The 15068-nt window shown below is 44.0% G+C and overlaps 1 protein-coding gene across 1 annotated transcript in view; it reads left to right on the top strand.

Annotated features, from left to right (window-relative positions):
* PKHD1 (PKHD1 ciliary IPT domain containing fibrocystin/polyductin) overlaps positions 1 to 15068 on the top strand; it is a 918515-nt gene that overhangs the window by 815073 nt on the left and 88374 nt on the right. Inside the window, exon 60 of the mRNA XM_069726855.1 lies at positions 11023 to 11025. Coding sequence (XP_069582956.1) covers positions 11023 to 11025 — 3 coding nt within the window. The remainder of the gene's footprint in view (positions 1 to 11022; positions 11026 to 15068) is intronic.

Genomic DNA, 15068 nt, shown 5'->3' with positions numbered 1-15068 from the left:
CTGGTTCTGTAGTGCCAGTAGGCCCAGCTCCCCCTGTAGGACTGTTGGGGTTCGGTAACTGCGGCTGCCTCGCGGCCTAGCTGTTCTCTCCTCTCCTGTGGGCCTTGGGGTCCACCACCTGGTTCCAGCACCGTCAGCTGGTTCTCGGCAGTGTCTTTTGCTCTTGTACCTTCTGCTCCCCATCCTGGTTCCAGTACCGTCAGCTGGTTCCGGGCAGAGCCTTTGGCTTAGGTGCCTCCTTCTGGGTATCCAAGTTCCACCAATGTCAGGTGGTCCTTGGTAGTGCTTTCAGGCACGGGTACCTCCTGCTTAGTAACCGGGTTCCAGTAACGTCAGCTGGTCCTTGGTAGTTCCATTGGCTCTTGGACATTCGGCTACCCATCCGGGTTCCAGTACCGTCAGCTGGTTCTCGGCAGTGTCTTTTGCTCTTGTACCTTCTGCTCCCCATCCTGGTTCCAGTAACGTCATCTGGTTCCGGGCAGAGCCTTTGGCTTAGGTGCCTCCTTCTGGGTATCCGAGTTCCGCCAACGTCAGGCGGTCCTTGGTAGTGCTTTTTAGCACGGGTACCTCCTGCTTAGTAACCGGGTTCCAGTAACGTCAGCTGGTCCTCGGTAGTTCCATAGGCTCTTGAACCTTCGGGTAGCCATCCGAGTTCCAGTTCCATCAGCTGGTTCTTGGCATTTTCTCAGCCTTCTTGTACCTTCTGCTACATTTCCAAGTTGAAGACCCTAACGTCGACAACCCGGAAGACCACCCCGATGACGACGACCCGGAAGACCACCCCGATGACGACGACGACGACGACGGCGGAGACGACGACGGCTGAGACGACGACGGCGGAGATGACGACACTGGAGACGAAGACCCTGGAGACGACAACATGGAAGACCGAGAAGCAGAAGAACAAGAGGCTGCAGAACAAAGAGCAGAAGAACATTAAGCATAAGACTTAATATCAGAGCAAAAGATATTATCTAAATTATATGCAGAAGAAGACTAAGCAGTGTATGGGGGTGAGTCCGTTCCTCCTCGTGGTGCCCCTGGATAAAGCCTGATGCTGCAGGCCAAACTGAACGCGGACAAATGTAACTTTTGTGACTGGCAGAACGGAAGGTGTAATCTTCCAACTTTTATAGATAACAACTACGGGAATGCCTGTCACAAATGAGAATATGATGAAGAAGTAGAATAGGAAGAATAATAACAGTGGAATAAAAAGAATATGTAGAATAGGAAGAATAATAATAGTTGAAGAAAATGAATATGAAGAATGTAATAAAAAAAAAAAATAGGTAGAAGATGAAGAAGAAGATGAATAAGGTGAAGAAGTTGATGTCAAGGATGCTGATGATGATGAAGATGAAAGTGTGGGAAAAGAAAAAAAAAAAAGAAAAAAAAGAAGGGGAAGGGCGTGGAATAGTGAAACATCAATATCTGACAAAATAAAAAAAATGTACATACTCAATATCTTTTTCAATCCGAACGTCTTTAAAAAAAAAAAAAAACCATGCTATTCTATTTGATTGGACTAATCCTCATTGCCTTTAATGTCTCCGCCACCTCCCCCATACATCCTACATTATTCTTAGTTGTTTTCCTTCAGGTAGAATGAACCTACAAGGAAAGAAAGGGTTTATTTTAATTCCGATATTTTGGTCCCATTGACTTGCATTGGGATCGGGTATCGGTATCGGCGATATCCGATATTTTTTGAATATCGGCCGATCCAAACCGATACCGATACTTTCCGATATCGGAAGGTATCGCTCAACACTAGTAACGATTCCTTAGAAAATTAATAATATAATAGTCCATAAGACCTTGACCAGATCACACTCCGTATATTAGATACCTAAACCTTTTTGCTGAAAACGACAGAGATGTGTCCAAAAAATCGTGCATAATATTGACTGATAGAACATAAGGCTAAAAAAACTCTGAGTCACTTAGTAGATTTAGCAAAAAGGTGTATCAGTTTACTGAATGTACATTGCACATGTTAGCCAGGACTTGAAAGAGTAAAACCCAATACACAGAGCGTGTGGTAAAGACTGACTGTGAATGAAATAATTAGTACATCCATATCTTCAGTCTATGGCACAGACAGTGCCACTGCTTTCTACAATGCCACTCTTGCATCAGCTATTGATGCAGCCGCCCCTCTGGTTTATGGCAGAGTGCGACATATCAATAGACAACCCTGGCACAATAACACCACTAAAAAGCTCCGGCAAGTGTCCAGGGTTCCAGACCGGCGTTGGAAGAAAACAAATATGGAAGGTGATTTCATTGCACTCAAACAGGCAACACTTGCTTCCAAATCTGCCCTCACCTTTGCCAAACAGGCCTACTTCACAACTCTTGTATCTTCCCTATCCTACAACCACAAAGATTTATTCAACAATTTTAACTCCCTCCTCTGCCACCCCCCACTGCCCCCTCCAACCTTCCTCATCTCTGCTGAGGATTTTGCCACACAGTTAAAAAATAAGATCAACCAAACATGGCAAGTCTTCATTGTTCAACCACCACAACCACTTTGTATACCAGACCAATGCCCAAACCCCATAACCTCCCTCTCCAACATTGCTGAAGGGGGGCTTAGTTGTCTCCTCTCCAAATCGCACCTCACCACTTGGGCACTAGACCCCATCCCATCCCACCTCCTCCCCAACCTCACCACCACTCTTATCCCATCCCTAACCCATCTCTTCAACCTATCACTAACTTCTGGTAACTTCCCTTCTGCTTTCAAACATTGTACCATCACGCCTATCCTTAAAAAGCCATCCCTAGACCTGAGTGCTATGTCCAGCTATTGCACAATATTGCTGATCCCATTCACTTCCAAACTCCTGGAGCAGCACGTCCATGCTGAACTTTCCTCTCACCTCTCATCTAACTTGCACTTTGACAATCTACAATCTGGTTTCCGTCCCCATCACTCAACTGAGACTGCCCTGACCAAAATTACTAATGACCTACTTACAGCCAAAGCTAATGGACAATACTCTTCACTCCTCCTTCTAGACCTGTCCTCTGCTTTTGATACAGTTGACCACTGCCTCCTACTACAGATCCTCTCTTCCTTTGGCATCAAAGACCTCGCCCTATCCTGGATCTCCTCATACCTTTCCAACCGCACATTCAGCGTTTCCCACTCCCACACTACCTCCTCATCCCACCCTCTCTCTGTTGTTCCCCAAGGCTCTGTTCTAGGACTCCTACTTTCTATACCCTTGGCCTGCACAACTCATAAGGTCCTATGGCTTCCAGTGCCATCTATATGCTGATGACACTCAGATCTTCCTCTCTGGCCCAGACATCACCTCTCTGCTGTCCAGAATCCCAGACTGTCTATCAGCCATATCCTCCTTCTTCTCCTCTCGCTTCCCCAAACTCATTGTGGACAAATCTGAACTCATCATCTTTCCTTCATCTCACAGATCTTCCTTACATGATCTATCTATCACATTAAATGACATAACACTTTTTCTCGTACCGGAAGTCCGCTGCCTCAGAGTAACCCTTGACTCTGCCTTGTCCTTTAAACCACACATCCAAGTTCTTTCCACCTCCTGTCGCCTCCAGTTCAAAAATATCTCCAGAATCCGTCCTTTCCTCAACCCTCAATCTACTAAAATGCTTGTGCATGCCCTCATCATCTCCCACCTCAACTACTGCAACATCCTTTTCTGTGGCCTCCCTGCTAACACTCTTGCACATCTCCAGTCCATCCTTAACTTTGCTGCCCGACTAATTCATCCTTCTCCTCGCTACTCCTCCGCTTTTCCTCTCTGCAAATCTCTTCACTGGCTCCCATTCCCTCAGCGTATCCATTTCAAATTACTAATACTGACCTCCAAAGACATCCATAACCTGTCTCCTCCATATATCTCTGAACTAATCTCCCGATATCTTCCTTCACGTAATCTCCAGTCCTCGCAACACCTCATTCTCTCCTCCACACTTATTCGCTCCTCACCTAATAGCCTCCAAGACTTCTCTTGTGCCCCAACACGTCCGACTATCAACCACATTCCGATCCTTCAGTCTGAACCTGAAAACCCATCTCTTCAGGAAAGCCTACAGCCTGCATTGACCTTGCTGCCTTCTCACCACTACCGGAGCTACTGCCTCACCAACACTGGAGCTCCTGCAACCCCCCAACCTACTGTCTCCTTCTCCACCATCCTGTAGAATGTAAGCCCACAAGGGCAGGGTCCTCGCCCCTCTGTATCAGTCCGTCATTGTTAGTTTGCTTAATACATATTGTCTTTTTTACCTGATAAGAGGCAAGTGCTCAGAAGACCTCTGCATCTCACACCACAACGCGCGTTTCGCCTATTCTTCTTCCAGGGGTGTGCTTGGTTGGAGAGATTTTAGTAACTGGAGGGCAGCTAGTGCCATGGCACATCGGTGCATCTGGTCATGCTGTCACCGCAGGTCAAGTGGAATTCCTACTTCGGGCGGTAATGGAATGCATGCGTTCCACTTGGCCTTGGCCAGGCGGAAATCAACGTCACCACTAATTAATAGTGCAGTAGTAATTATTACAAATGTAAAAAATTAATTTTCAGAAATATTTTTGCTCTACGCACAAAAATATAACTACAATGCTACCTACAAGAATATTAAATACTTGTAATAAGTAATACTGCCCCAATGTACAAAAATATAACTACTATAATACTGCCCCTATGTACAAGATTATAACTACTATAATACTGCCCCTATATACAAGAATATAACTACTATAATACTGCTCCTATGTACAAGAATATAACTACTATAATACTGCTTCTATCTACAAGAATATAACTACTATAATACTGCCCCTGTGTACAAGAATATAACTACTATAATACTGCCCCTATGTACAAGAATATAACTACTATAATACTGCCCCTATGTACAAGAATATAACTACTATAATACTGTCCCTATGTACAAGAATATAACTACTATAATACTGCTCCCTATGTACAAGAATATAACTACTATAATACTGCCTCTATGTACAAGAATATAACTACTATAATACTGCTCCTATGTACAAGAATATAACTACTATAATACTGCCCCTATGTACAAGAATATAACTACTATAATACTGTCCCTATGTACAAGAATATAACTACTATAATACTGTCCCTATGTACAAGAATATAACTACTATAATACTGCTCCCTATGTACAAGAATATAACTACTATAATACTGCTCCTATGTACAAGAATATAACTACTATAATACTGTCCCTATGTACAAGAATATAACTACTATAATACTGCTCCCTATGTACAAGAATATAACTACTATAATACTGCCTCTATGTACAAGAATATAACTACTATAATACTGCTCCTATGTACAAGAATATTACTACTATAATACTGCCCCTATGTACAGGAATATAACTACTATAATACTGCCCCTATGTACAAGAATATAACTACTATAATACTGCTCCTATGTACAAGAATATAACTACTATAATACTGCCCCTATGTACAGGAATATAACTGCTATAATACTGCTCCTATGTACAAGAATATAACTACTATAATACTGTCCCTATGTACAAGAATATAACTACTATAATACTGCTCCCTATGTACAAGAATATAACTACTATAATACTGCCTCTATGTACAAGAATATAACTACTATAATACTGCTCCTATGTACAAGAATATTACTACTATAATACTGCCCCTATGTACAGGAATATAACTACTATAATACTGCTCCTATGTACAAGAATATAACTACTATAATACTGCCCCTATGTACAAGAATATAACTACTATAATACTGCTCCTATGTACAAGAATATAACTACTATAATACTGTCCCTATGTACAAGAATATAACTACTATAATACTGCTCCCTATGTACAAGAATATAACTACTATAATACTGCCTCTATGTACAAGAATATAACTACTATAATACTGCTCCTATGTACAAGAATATTACTACTATAATACTGCCCCTATGTACAAGAATATAACTACTATAATACTGCTCCCTATGTACAAGAATATAACTACTATAATACTGCTCCTATGTACAAGAATATAACTACTATAATACTGCCTCTATGTACAAGAATATAACTACTATAATACTGCTCCTATGTACAAGAATATAACTACTATAATACTGCCCCTATGTACAAGAATATAACTACTATAATACTGCTCCTATGTACAAGAATATAACTACTATAATACTGCCCCTATGTACAGGAATATAACTGCTATAATCTCTGTGTGTTTTCTCCGGTTCCAGTTACAGTGAAGCAATGTCCCAGTATATGTCGTCCTCCACACTGGGGGGACTCAGGGGGATGGTGACATGCTGCTATTGCATCGTTTGACATCAGTTGCCTTTTGCCCCCCGGGTAGAGTCACATTACTGTCTGTAAATTGGATAACAATGGCGCCATGATAAATTCAGGTAGCCGGCAATAAGGTGTTTATCCTCTCGCTTTAATATTACAGCAGGGCTGTAATGATGTTTCGCCTTCACTTTAGGTTACTGACGACCCCGGTGGGGCGGCACATTGGCCGTTTACGAGGCTTTAACAGGATGTCAGGTTACCGGCGGGGCCTAGGAATCTAATCTCGTCCTCTAGGAACCCAATAAGGCTTACATTGTGTCAGTGCGGCCATCATTGCTCAGTAACTCAAATCAATTAACGCTAATTCTCAGCTCGCCGTGATATATTGGGAGAAAAGAGAGGGACGGGCCATAATTCACCCGAAATGAGGCTTCCCATCCTTGGCGGTATTAATTGGGTGTCCATATTAAATGGAGGCAGGCGAGGCGGCAGCAGAGGAGCTGCCATTGACCTATCGGCAGGAGACGCTGCCCTTTACTGTAACTTTTATCGACGGCGGTTTTCCCTTTCGAGTGTCAAGTTGATGTACGATTAAAAATTCATTTGGCGACCTCTCACCCCGGCTGCGGATTAAACCGTTTCGCAGGGATGGCATCATTAACGAGGGCTCCGCGCTTAACGATGATTTCTCTAAAAGGCCACAGAGATTCCATTTTAAGCTAACAGATTTATTGCACTATTATAACATATCGTAAAAAAAAATGGCGCGGTCGTCGGCTAACGTGCGGTCCGGTAATATGGATGGCGGGGGAGGGGGGCTCTGCGGAGCCGCGATCGGATTCTTCTTCTTTCATGTTTTAATATTGGGCTCCTTTCTGCAAGATCAGTAATAACGGGGATTAAGGACAAAAAATGAAGATGCAGCAGACACACAGCCAAATTTATTTCATTTGCCCTTTGCTCTACAAATGACAAAATATTAGAGCGACCTATGCGCAGTGACAAACACAGCTCTGCTACATGACACAAAGGACTATATATGACAAAGACTAATCAGCTACATCTGACAAACACAGTTCTACTACACCTGACACAACTCTACTACATCTGACACACAGCTCTACTACATCTGACACACAGCTCTACTACATCTGACACACAGCTCTACTACATCTGACACTCATCTCTACTACATCTGACACACAGCTCTACTACATGTGACAAACACAGCTCTTCTACATCTGACACTCAGCTCTACTACATCTGACACACAGCTCTACTACATGTGACAAACACAGCTCTTCTACATCTCACACACAGCTCTTCTACATCTGACACACGGCTCTACTACATCTGACACACGGCTCTACTACATCTGACACACGGCTCTACTACGTCTGACACACGGCTCTACTACATCTGACACACGGCTCTACTACATCTGACACACGGCTCTACTACATCTGACACACGGCTCTACTACATGTGACAAACACAGCTCTGCTACGTCTGACACACAGCTCTACTTCATGTGACAAACACAGCTCTACTACATGTGACACACAGCTCTACTACATCTGACACACAGCTCTACTACATCTGACACACAGCTCTACTACATCTACCACACAGCTTTACTACATCTGGCACACAGCTCTACTACATGTGACAAACACAGCTCTGCTACGTCTGACACACAGCTCTACTACATCTGACACACAGCTCTACTACATCTGACACACAGCTCTACTACGTCTCACACACAGCTCTACTACATCTGACACACGGCTCTACTACATCTGACACACGGCTCTACTACATGTGACAAACACAGCTCTACTATGTCTGACACACAGCTCTACTACATCTGACACACAGCTCTACTACATCTAACACACAGCTCTACTACATGTGACAAACACAGCTCTACTATGTCTGACACACAGCTCTACTACATCTGACACACAGCTCTACTACATCTAACACACAGCTCTGCTACATCTGGCACACAGCACTACTACATGTGACAAACACAGCTCTGCTACATGTGACACACAGCCCTACTACATCTGACACACAGCTCTACTACATGTGACAAACACAGCTCTACTACATGTGACACACAGCTCTACTACATCTGACACACAGCTCTACTACATGTGACAAACACAGCTCTACTATGTCTGACACACAGCTCTACTACATCTGACACACAGCTCTACTACATCTGGCACACAGCTCTACTACATCTGGCACACAGCTTTACTACGTCTCACACACAGCTCTACTACTTCTGACACACAGCTCTGCTACATGTGACACACAGCTCTACTACATGTGACAAACACAGCTCTACTACATCTGACACACAGCTCTACTACATCTGACACACAGCTCTACTACATCTGACACACAGCTCTACTACATCTGACACACAGCTCTACTACATGTGACAAACACAGCTCTACTACTTGTGACACACAGCTCTACTACATCTCACACACAGCTCTACTACATCTGGCACACAGCTCTACTACGTCTCACACACAGGTCTACTACATCTGACACACAGCTCTACTACATCTGGCACACAGCTCTACTACGTCTCACACACAGCTCTACTACATCGGACACACAGCTCTGCTTCATGTGACACACAGCTCTACTACATCTGGCACACAGCTCTACTACATCTGGCACACAGCTCTACTACATCTGGCACACAGCTCTACTACGTCTCACACACAGCTCTACTACATGTGACTCACAGCTCTGCTACATGTGACACACAGCTCTACTACATGTGACAAACACAGCTCTACTTCATCTGGCACACAGCTCTACTACGTCTCACACACAGCTCTACTACATGTGACAAACACAGCTCTACTACATCTGGCACACAGCTCTACTACGTCTCACATACAGCTCTACTACATCGGACACACAGCTCTACTACGTCTGACCCACGGCTCTACTACATCTGACACACGGCTCTACTACATCTGACACACAGCTCTACTACATCGGACACACAGCTCTGCTAAATGTGACACACAGCTCTACTACATGTGACACACAGCTCTACTACATCTGACACACGGCTCTACTACATGTGACACACAGCTCTACTACATGTGACACACAGCTCTACTACATCTGACACACGGCTCTACTACATCTGACACACGGCTCTACTACATGTGACACACAGCTCTGCTACGTCTGACACACAGCTCTACTACATCTGACACACAGCTCTACTACATGTGACACACAGCTCTGCTACGTCTGACACACAGCTCTACTACATCTGACAGACAGCTCTACTACATGTGACACACGGCTCTACTACATGTGACACACAGCTCTACTACATTTGACACACAGCTCTGCTACATGTGACACACAGCTCTGCTACATCTGACACACGGCTCTACTACATGTGACACACAGCTCTACTACATGTGACACACAGCTCTGCTACGTCTGACACACAGCTCTACTACATCGGACACACAGCTCTGCTACATGTGACACACAGCTCTACTACATGTGACACACAGCTCTACTACATCTGACACACGGCTCTACTACATGTGACACACAGCTCTGCTACGTCTGACACACGGCTCTACTACATCTGACACACGGCTCTACTACATCTGACACACGGCTCTACTACATCTGACACACAGCTCTACTACATGTGACACACAGCTCTGCTATATCTGACACACAGCTCTGCTATATCTGACGAGCACAACTAACTTTCATCCAACTAACACAGCTCTACTATACCCAACAAACAAAGCTCTGCTACATCGAAAAAAAAAAATACCACACCAGCATATTATACCTATATGAACTAAAGCTGACAAACACAGCTCTGCTACATCACATGGACAAATCTGCTACATTTAACAAGCACCGCACTAATAAGCCTCATTGAATCCTAGTACAGCTGTCGCACCCAGACCCAGCGCTACTGTGCTAAACAATCTCAGCTCTGCTACATTAGACATTCAGAGCTCTGCTACATTAGACATTCAGAGCTCTGCTACATTAGACATTCAGAGCTCTGCTACATTAGACATTCAGAGCTCTGCTACATTAGACATTCAGAGCTCTGCTACATTAGACATTCAGAGCTCTGCTACATTAGACAGGCAGAGCTCTGCTACATTAGACAGGCATAGTTGGGATTTACAGGCATTTTTTTTAGTGAATTCCCCTTCACAGGTCCCTTGTGCTTGTGGGGTCTGACAAATGTTGCGTGGAGCTGGGGGTCTCCGGGGGGAGGGGTAATTTGAAGTGCACACTCTATAACAGGACCCCCGGCTATGAGGGGCTCCATTTTTGCCCATACGGCCTCGGTCAGACGTCCGCTCTATTCTTTGCCCCCTGTTCACACTATATCACATCCTGCATCGGATCTTTTTTCCAAAAATTACTATTTTTTTCCCTCCAGCGGGACGATCAGCCCGAGCGCCGGCACCGGAACCTTTCGCAATGTCGACTGCTCAATCCTCCTGATTATGCATCCGGTAGCACTTGTGTCTGATGATGGAAATCCTATAACTTCCCCGGCTATTTATGACTTTTTGAAAGGCCAGCAGCGATTTGATGGATACAATGGCGCGCGCTGCGTCTGACGGAAAAAGTTACTGTAGTGAGTGATTGCTGCTCCTTTACAGTTATCCGCTGTTTTATGAGCTCATTGCTCGGCCTCATTTACAATTTACTCTCATTCATTACATCATAAATGACATCAATTTCCATCCGCGTCTATGGAGGGCGGCATGAAGCATTCTGGGTAATGGGACCTTATTTTCTAGTTCAGGATGAAATCTAAAAATCAATTTGGAAAAAAAAAAAAAGAAAAAAAAGTTTCCAGAACACGGATGTGACTGTTTTACTTGCTAGTTAGGGATCAGAATATTACTAGACAGTTACAGCTGCAACAGAATAGTGTGAATTCTGATTATAATGGGCCATTAGATTGTCCTGGAATATAGCTAAAGCAATGAGCAGATAATCAGGGGCGGGCACTGGGGTGGGATGACCCTATAGAGTGCCCCTCCCCTGCATTCACATTCTTTACTGTCTGCTCTGACATTCTTAAACTACCCTTTAAGTGTGGCAAATAATCAGGGGCGGGCACTGAGGTGGGATGACCCTATAGAGTGCCCCTCTCCTGCATTCACATTCTTTACTGTCTGCTCTGACATTCTTAACCCCTTAGTGACCGAGCCAAATTTTTGAAATCTGACCAGTGTCACTTTATGTGGTAATAACTCTGCAACGCTTCAACAAATCCCAGTGATTTTGAGATTGTTTTTTCGTGACACATTATACATTATGATAATGGTAAATTTTGTTAAACATTTTTTGTGTTTATTTATAAAAAATATCAAAAATTTTAGAAAAATGTTAAAAAATTAGCAATTTTCTAAATTTGAATGATTATCCCTTTAATCCAGATATTTATTAATGGTTTGCTGTTGTATGACTAACATTTCCCACATGTCTGCTTTACATCAGCACCATTTGTAAAATGTTATTTTATTTTGTTAGCATTTTAGGAGGTTTAAAAATGTAGCAACAATTTTTCATTTTTTCAAAGAAATTTACAAAATTTATTTTTTTAGGGACTTATCCATGTTTGAAGTGACTTTAGGGGTCCCACATATTGGGAAACCCACAAACATGATACCATTTTAAAAACAGCACCCCTAAACATATTGAAAACTGCTGTCAGGTAGTTTATTAACCCTTCAGGTGCTTTACAGGAATTAATGCAAAGTGGTATGACAGAAATGAAAATGTGTATTTTTACCACCTAAATGTTGCTAACTTCTAAACAGATTACTACAGCCGTCAGACTCTAAGGCCGCTATTTGGTCATGAATTGCCATGGCAAACATCAGGACAACAAAATCATGATCTGAGGGCACCAATTGTGACAAAGAAGAAGCACCCACACACTGTTAACCATTTATAATGATGTAGTCACTATTGACAGCAGCATCTAAGGGGTTAAACAGATTTAGATGGTGCAAATACTGATCGTGGCTGGTACAGCAAGTTGTCAGTTATAGTGTACAACCGACAGATGCTGGATTGTCATCTGTGTGGGGAGGCTATTCTCTTATATCTCAGGTCAGTTAAAAGACGTATTGGCGGTCATTAAGGGGTTAAACTACCCTTTAAGTGTGTCATATAATCAGGGGCGGGCACTGAGGTGAGATGGTCCTATAGAGTGCCCCTCCCCTGCATTCACATTCTTTACTGTCTGCTCTGACATTCTTAAACTACCCTTTAACTGTGGCAAATAATCAGGGGCAGGCACTGAGGTGGGATGGTCCTATAGCGTGCCCCTCTCCTGCATTCACATTCTTTACTGTCTGCTCCATCATTCTTAAACTACCCTTTAATTGTGGCATATAATCAGGGGCGGGCACTGAGGTGGGATGACCCTATAGAGTGCCCCTCCCCTGCATTCACATTCTTTACTGTCTGCTCTGACATTCTTAAACTACCCTTTAACTGTGGCAAATAATCAGGGGCAGGCACTGAGGTGGGATGGTCCTATAGAGTGCCCCTCTCCTGCATTCACATTCTTTACTGTCTGCTCCATCATTCTTAAACTACCCTTTAATTGTGGCATATAATCAGGGGCGGGCACTGAGGTGGGATGACCCTATAGAGTGCCCCTCCCCTGCATTCACATTCTTTACTGTCTGCTCTTACATTCTTAAACTACCCTTTAATTGTGGCATATAATCAGGGGCGGGCACTGAGGTGGGATGACCCTATAGAGTGCCCCTCTCCTGCATTCACATTCTTTACTGTCTGCTCTGACATTCTTAAACTACCCTTTAAGTGTGGCATATAATCAGGGGCGGGCACTGAGGTGGGATGACCCTATACTGTGCCCCTCCCCTGCATTCACATTCTTTACTGTCTGCTCTTACATTCTTAAACTACCCTTTAATTGTGGCATATAATCAGGGGCGGGCACTGAGGTGGGATGACCCTATAGAGTGCCCCTCTCCTGCATTCACATTCTTTACTGTCTGCTCTGACATTCTTAAACTACCCTTTAAGTGTGGCATATAATCAGGGGCGGGCACTGAGGTGGGATGACCCTATAGAGTGCCCCTCCCCTGCATTCACATTCTTTACTGTCTGCTCTGACATTCTTAAACTACCCTTTAAGTGTGTCATATAATCAGGGGCGGGCACTGAGGTGGGATGGTCCTATATAGTGCCCCTCCCCTGCATTCACATTCTTTACTGTCTGCTCTGACATTCTTAAACTACCCTTTAACTGTGGCAAATAATCAGGGGCAGGCACTGAGGTGGGATGGTCTTATAGAGTGCCCCTCTCCTGCATTCACATTCTTTACTGTCTGCTCTTACATTCATAAACTACCCTTTAATTGTGGCATATAATCAGGGGCGGGCACTGAGGTGGGATGACCCTATAGAGTGCCCCTCCCCTGCATTCACATTCTTTACTGTCTGCTCTTACATTCTTGAACTACCCTTTAAGTGTGGCATATAATCAGGGGCGGGCACTGAGGTGGGATGACCCTATAGAGTGCCCCTCTCCTGCATTCAGATTCTTTACTGTCTGCTCTTACATTCTTAAACTACCCTTTAAGTGTGGCATATAATCAGGGGCGGGCACTGAGGTGGGATGACCCTATAGAGTGCCCCTCCCCTGCATTCACATTCTTTACTGTCTGCTCTGACATTCTTAAACTACCCTTTAAGTGTGGCATATAATCAGGGGCGGGCACTGAGGTGGAATGACCCTATAGAGTGCCCCTCCCCTGCATTCACATTCTTTACTGTTTGCTCTTACATTCTTAAACTACCCTTTAAGTGTGGCATATAATCAGGGGCGGGCACTGAGGTGGAATGACCCTATAGAGTGCCCCTCCCCTGCATTCACATTCTTTACTGTCTGCTCTGACATTCTTAAACTACCCTTTAAGTGTGGCATATAATCAGGGTCGGGCACTGAGGTGGGATGACCCCATAGAGTGCCCTTCTCCTGCATTCACATTCTTTACTGTCTGCTCTTACATTCTTAAACTACCCTTTAAGTGTGGCATATAATCAGGGGCGGGCACTGAGGTGGGATGACCCTATAGAGTGCCCCTCCCCTGCATTCACATTCTTTACTCTCTGCTCTGACATTCTTAAACTACCCTTTAAGTGTGGCAAATAATCAGGGGCGGGCACTGAGGTGGGATGACCCTATAGAGTGCCCCTCCCCTGCATTCACATTCTTTACTGTCTGCTCTGACATTCTTAAACTACCCTTTAAGTGTGGCATATAATCAGGGGCGGGCACTGAGGTGGGATGGTCCTATAGAGTGCCCCTCTCCTGCATTCACATTCTTTACTGTCTGCTCTGACATTCTTAAACTACCCTTTAAGTGTGGCATATAATCAGGGTCGGGCACTGAGGTGGGATGACCCTATAGAGTGCCCCTCACCTGCATTCACATTCTTTACTGTCTGCTCTGACATTCTTAAACTACCCTTTAAGTGTGGCATATAATCAGGGGCGGGCACTGAGGTGGAATGACCCTATAGAGTGCCCCTCCCCTGCATTCACATTCTTTACTGTCTGCTCTTACATTCTTAAACTACCCTTTAAGTGTGACATATAATCAGGGGCGGGCACTGAGGTGGAATGACC

Source organism: Ranitomeya imitator, chromosome 5 (assembly GCF_032444005.1).
Source record: "Ranitomeya imitator isolate aRanImi1 chromosome 5, aRanImi1.pri, whole genome shotgun sequence".
Taxonomy (NCBI): domain Eukaryota; kingdom Metazoa; phylum Chordata; class Amphibia; order Anura; family Dendrobatidae; genus Ranitomeya; species Ranitomeya imitator.
The sequence above is the reverse complement of the archived record's forward strand: the minus strand, read 5'-3'. Positions and strand labels throughout refer to the sequence as shown.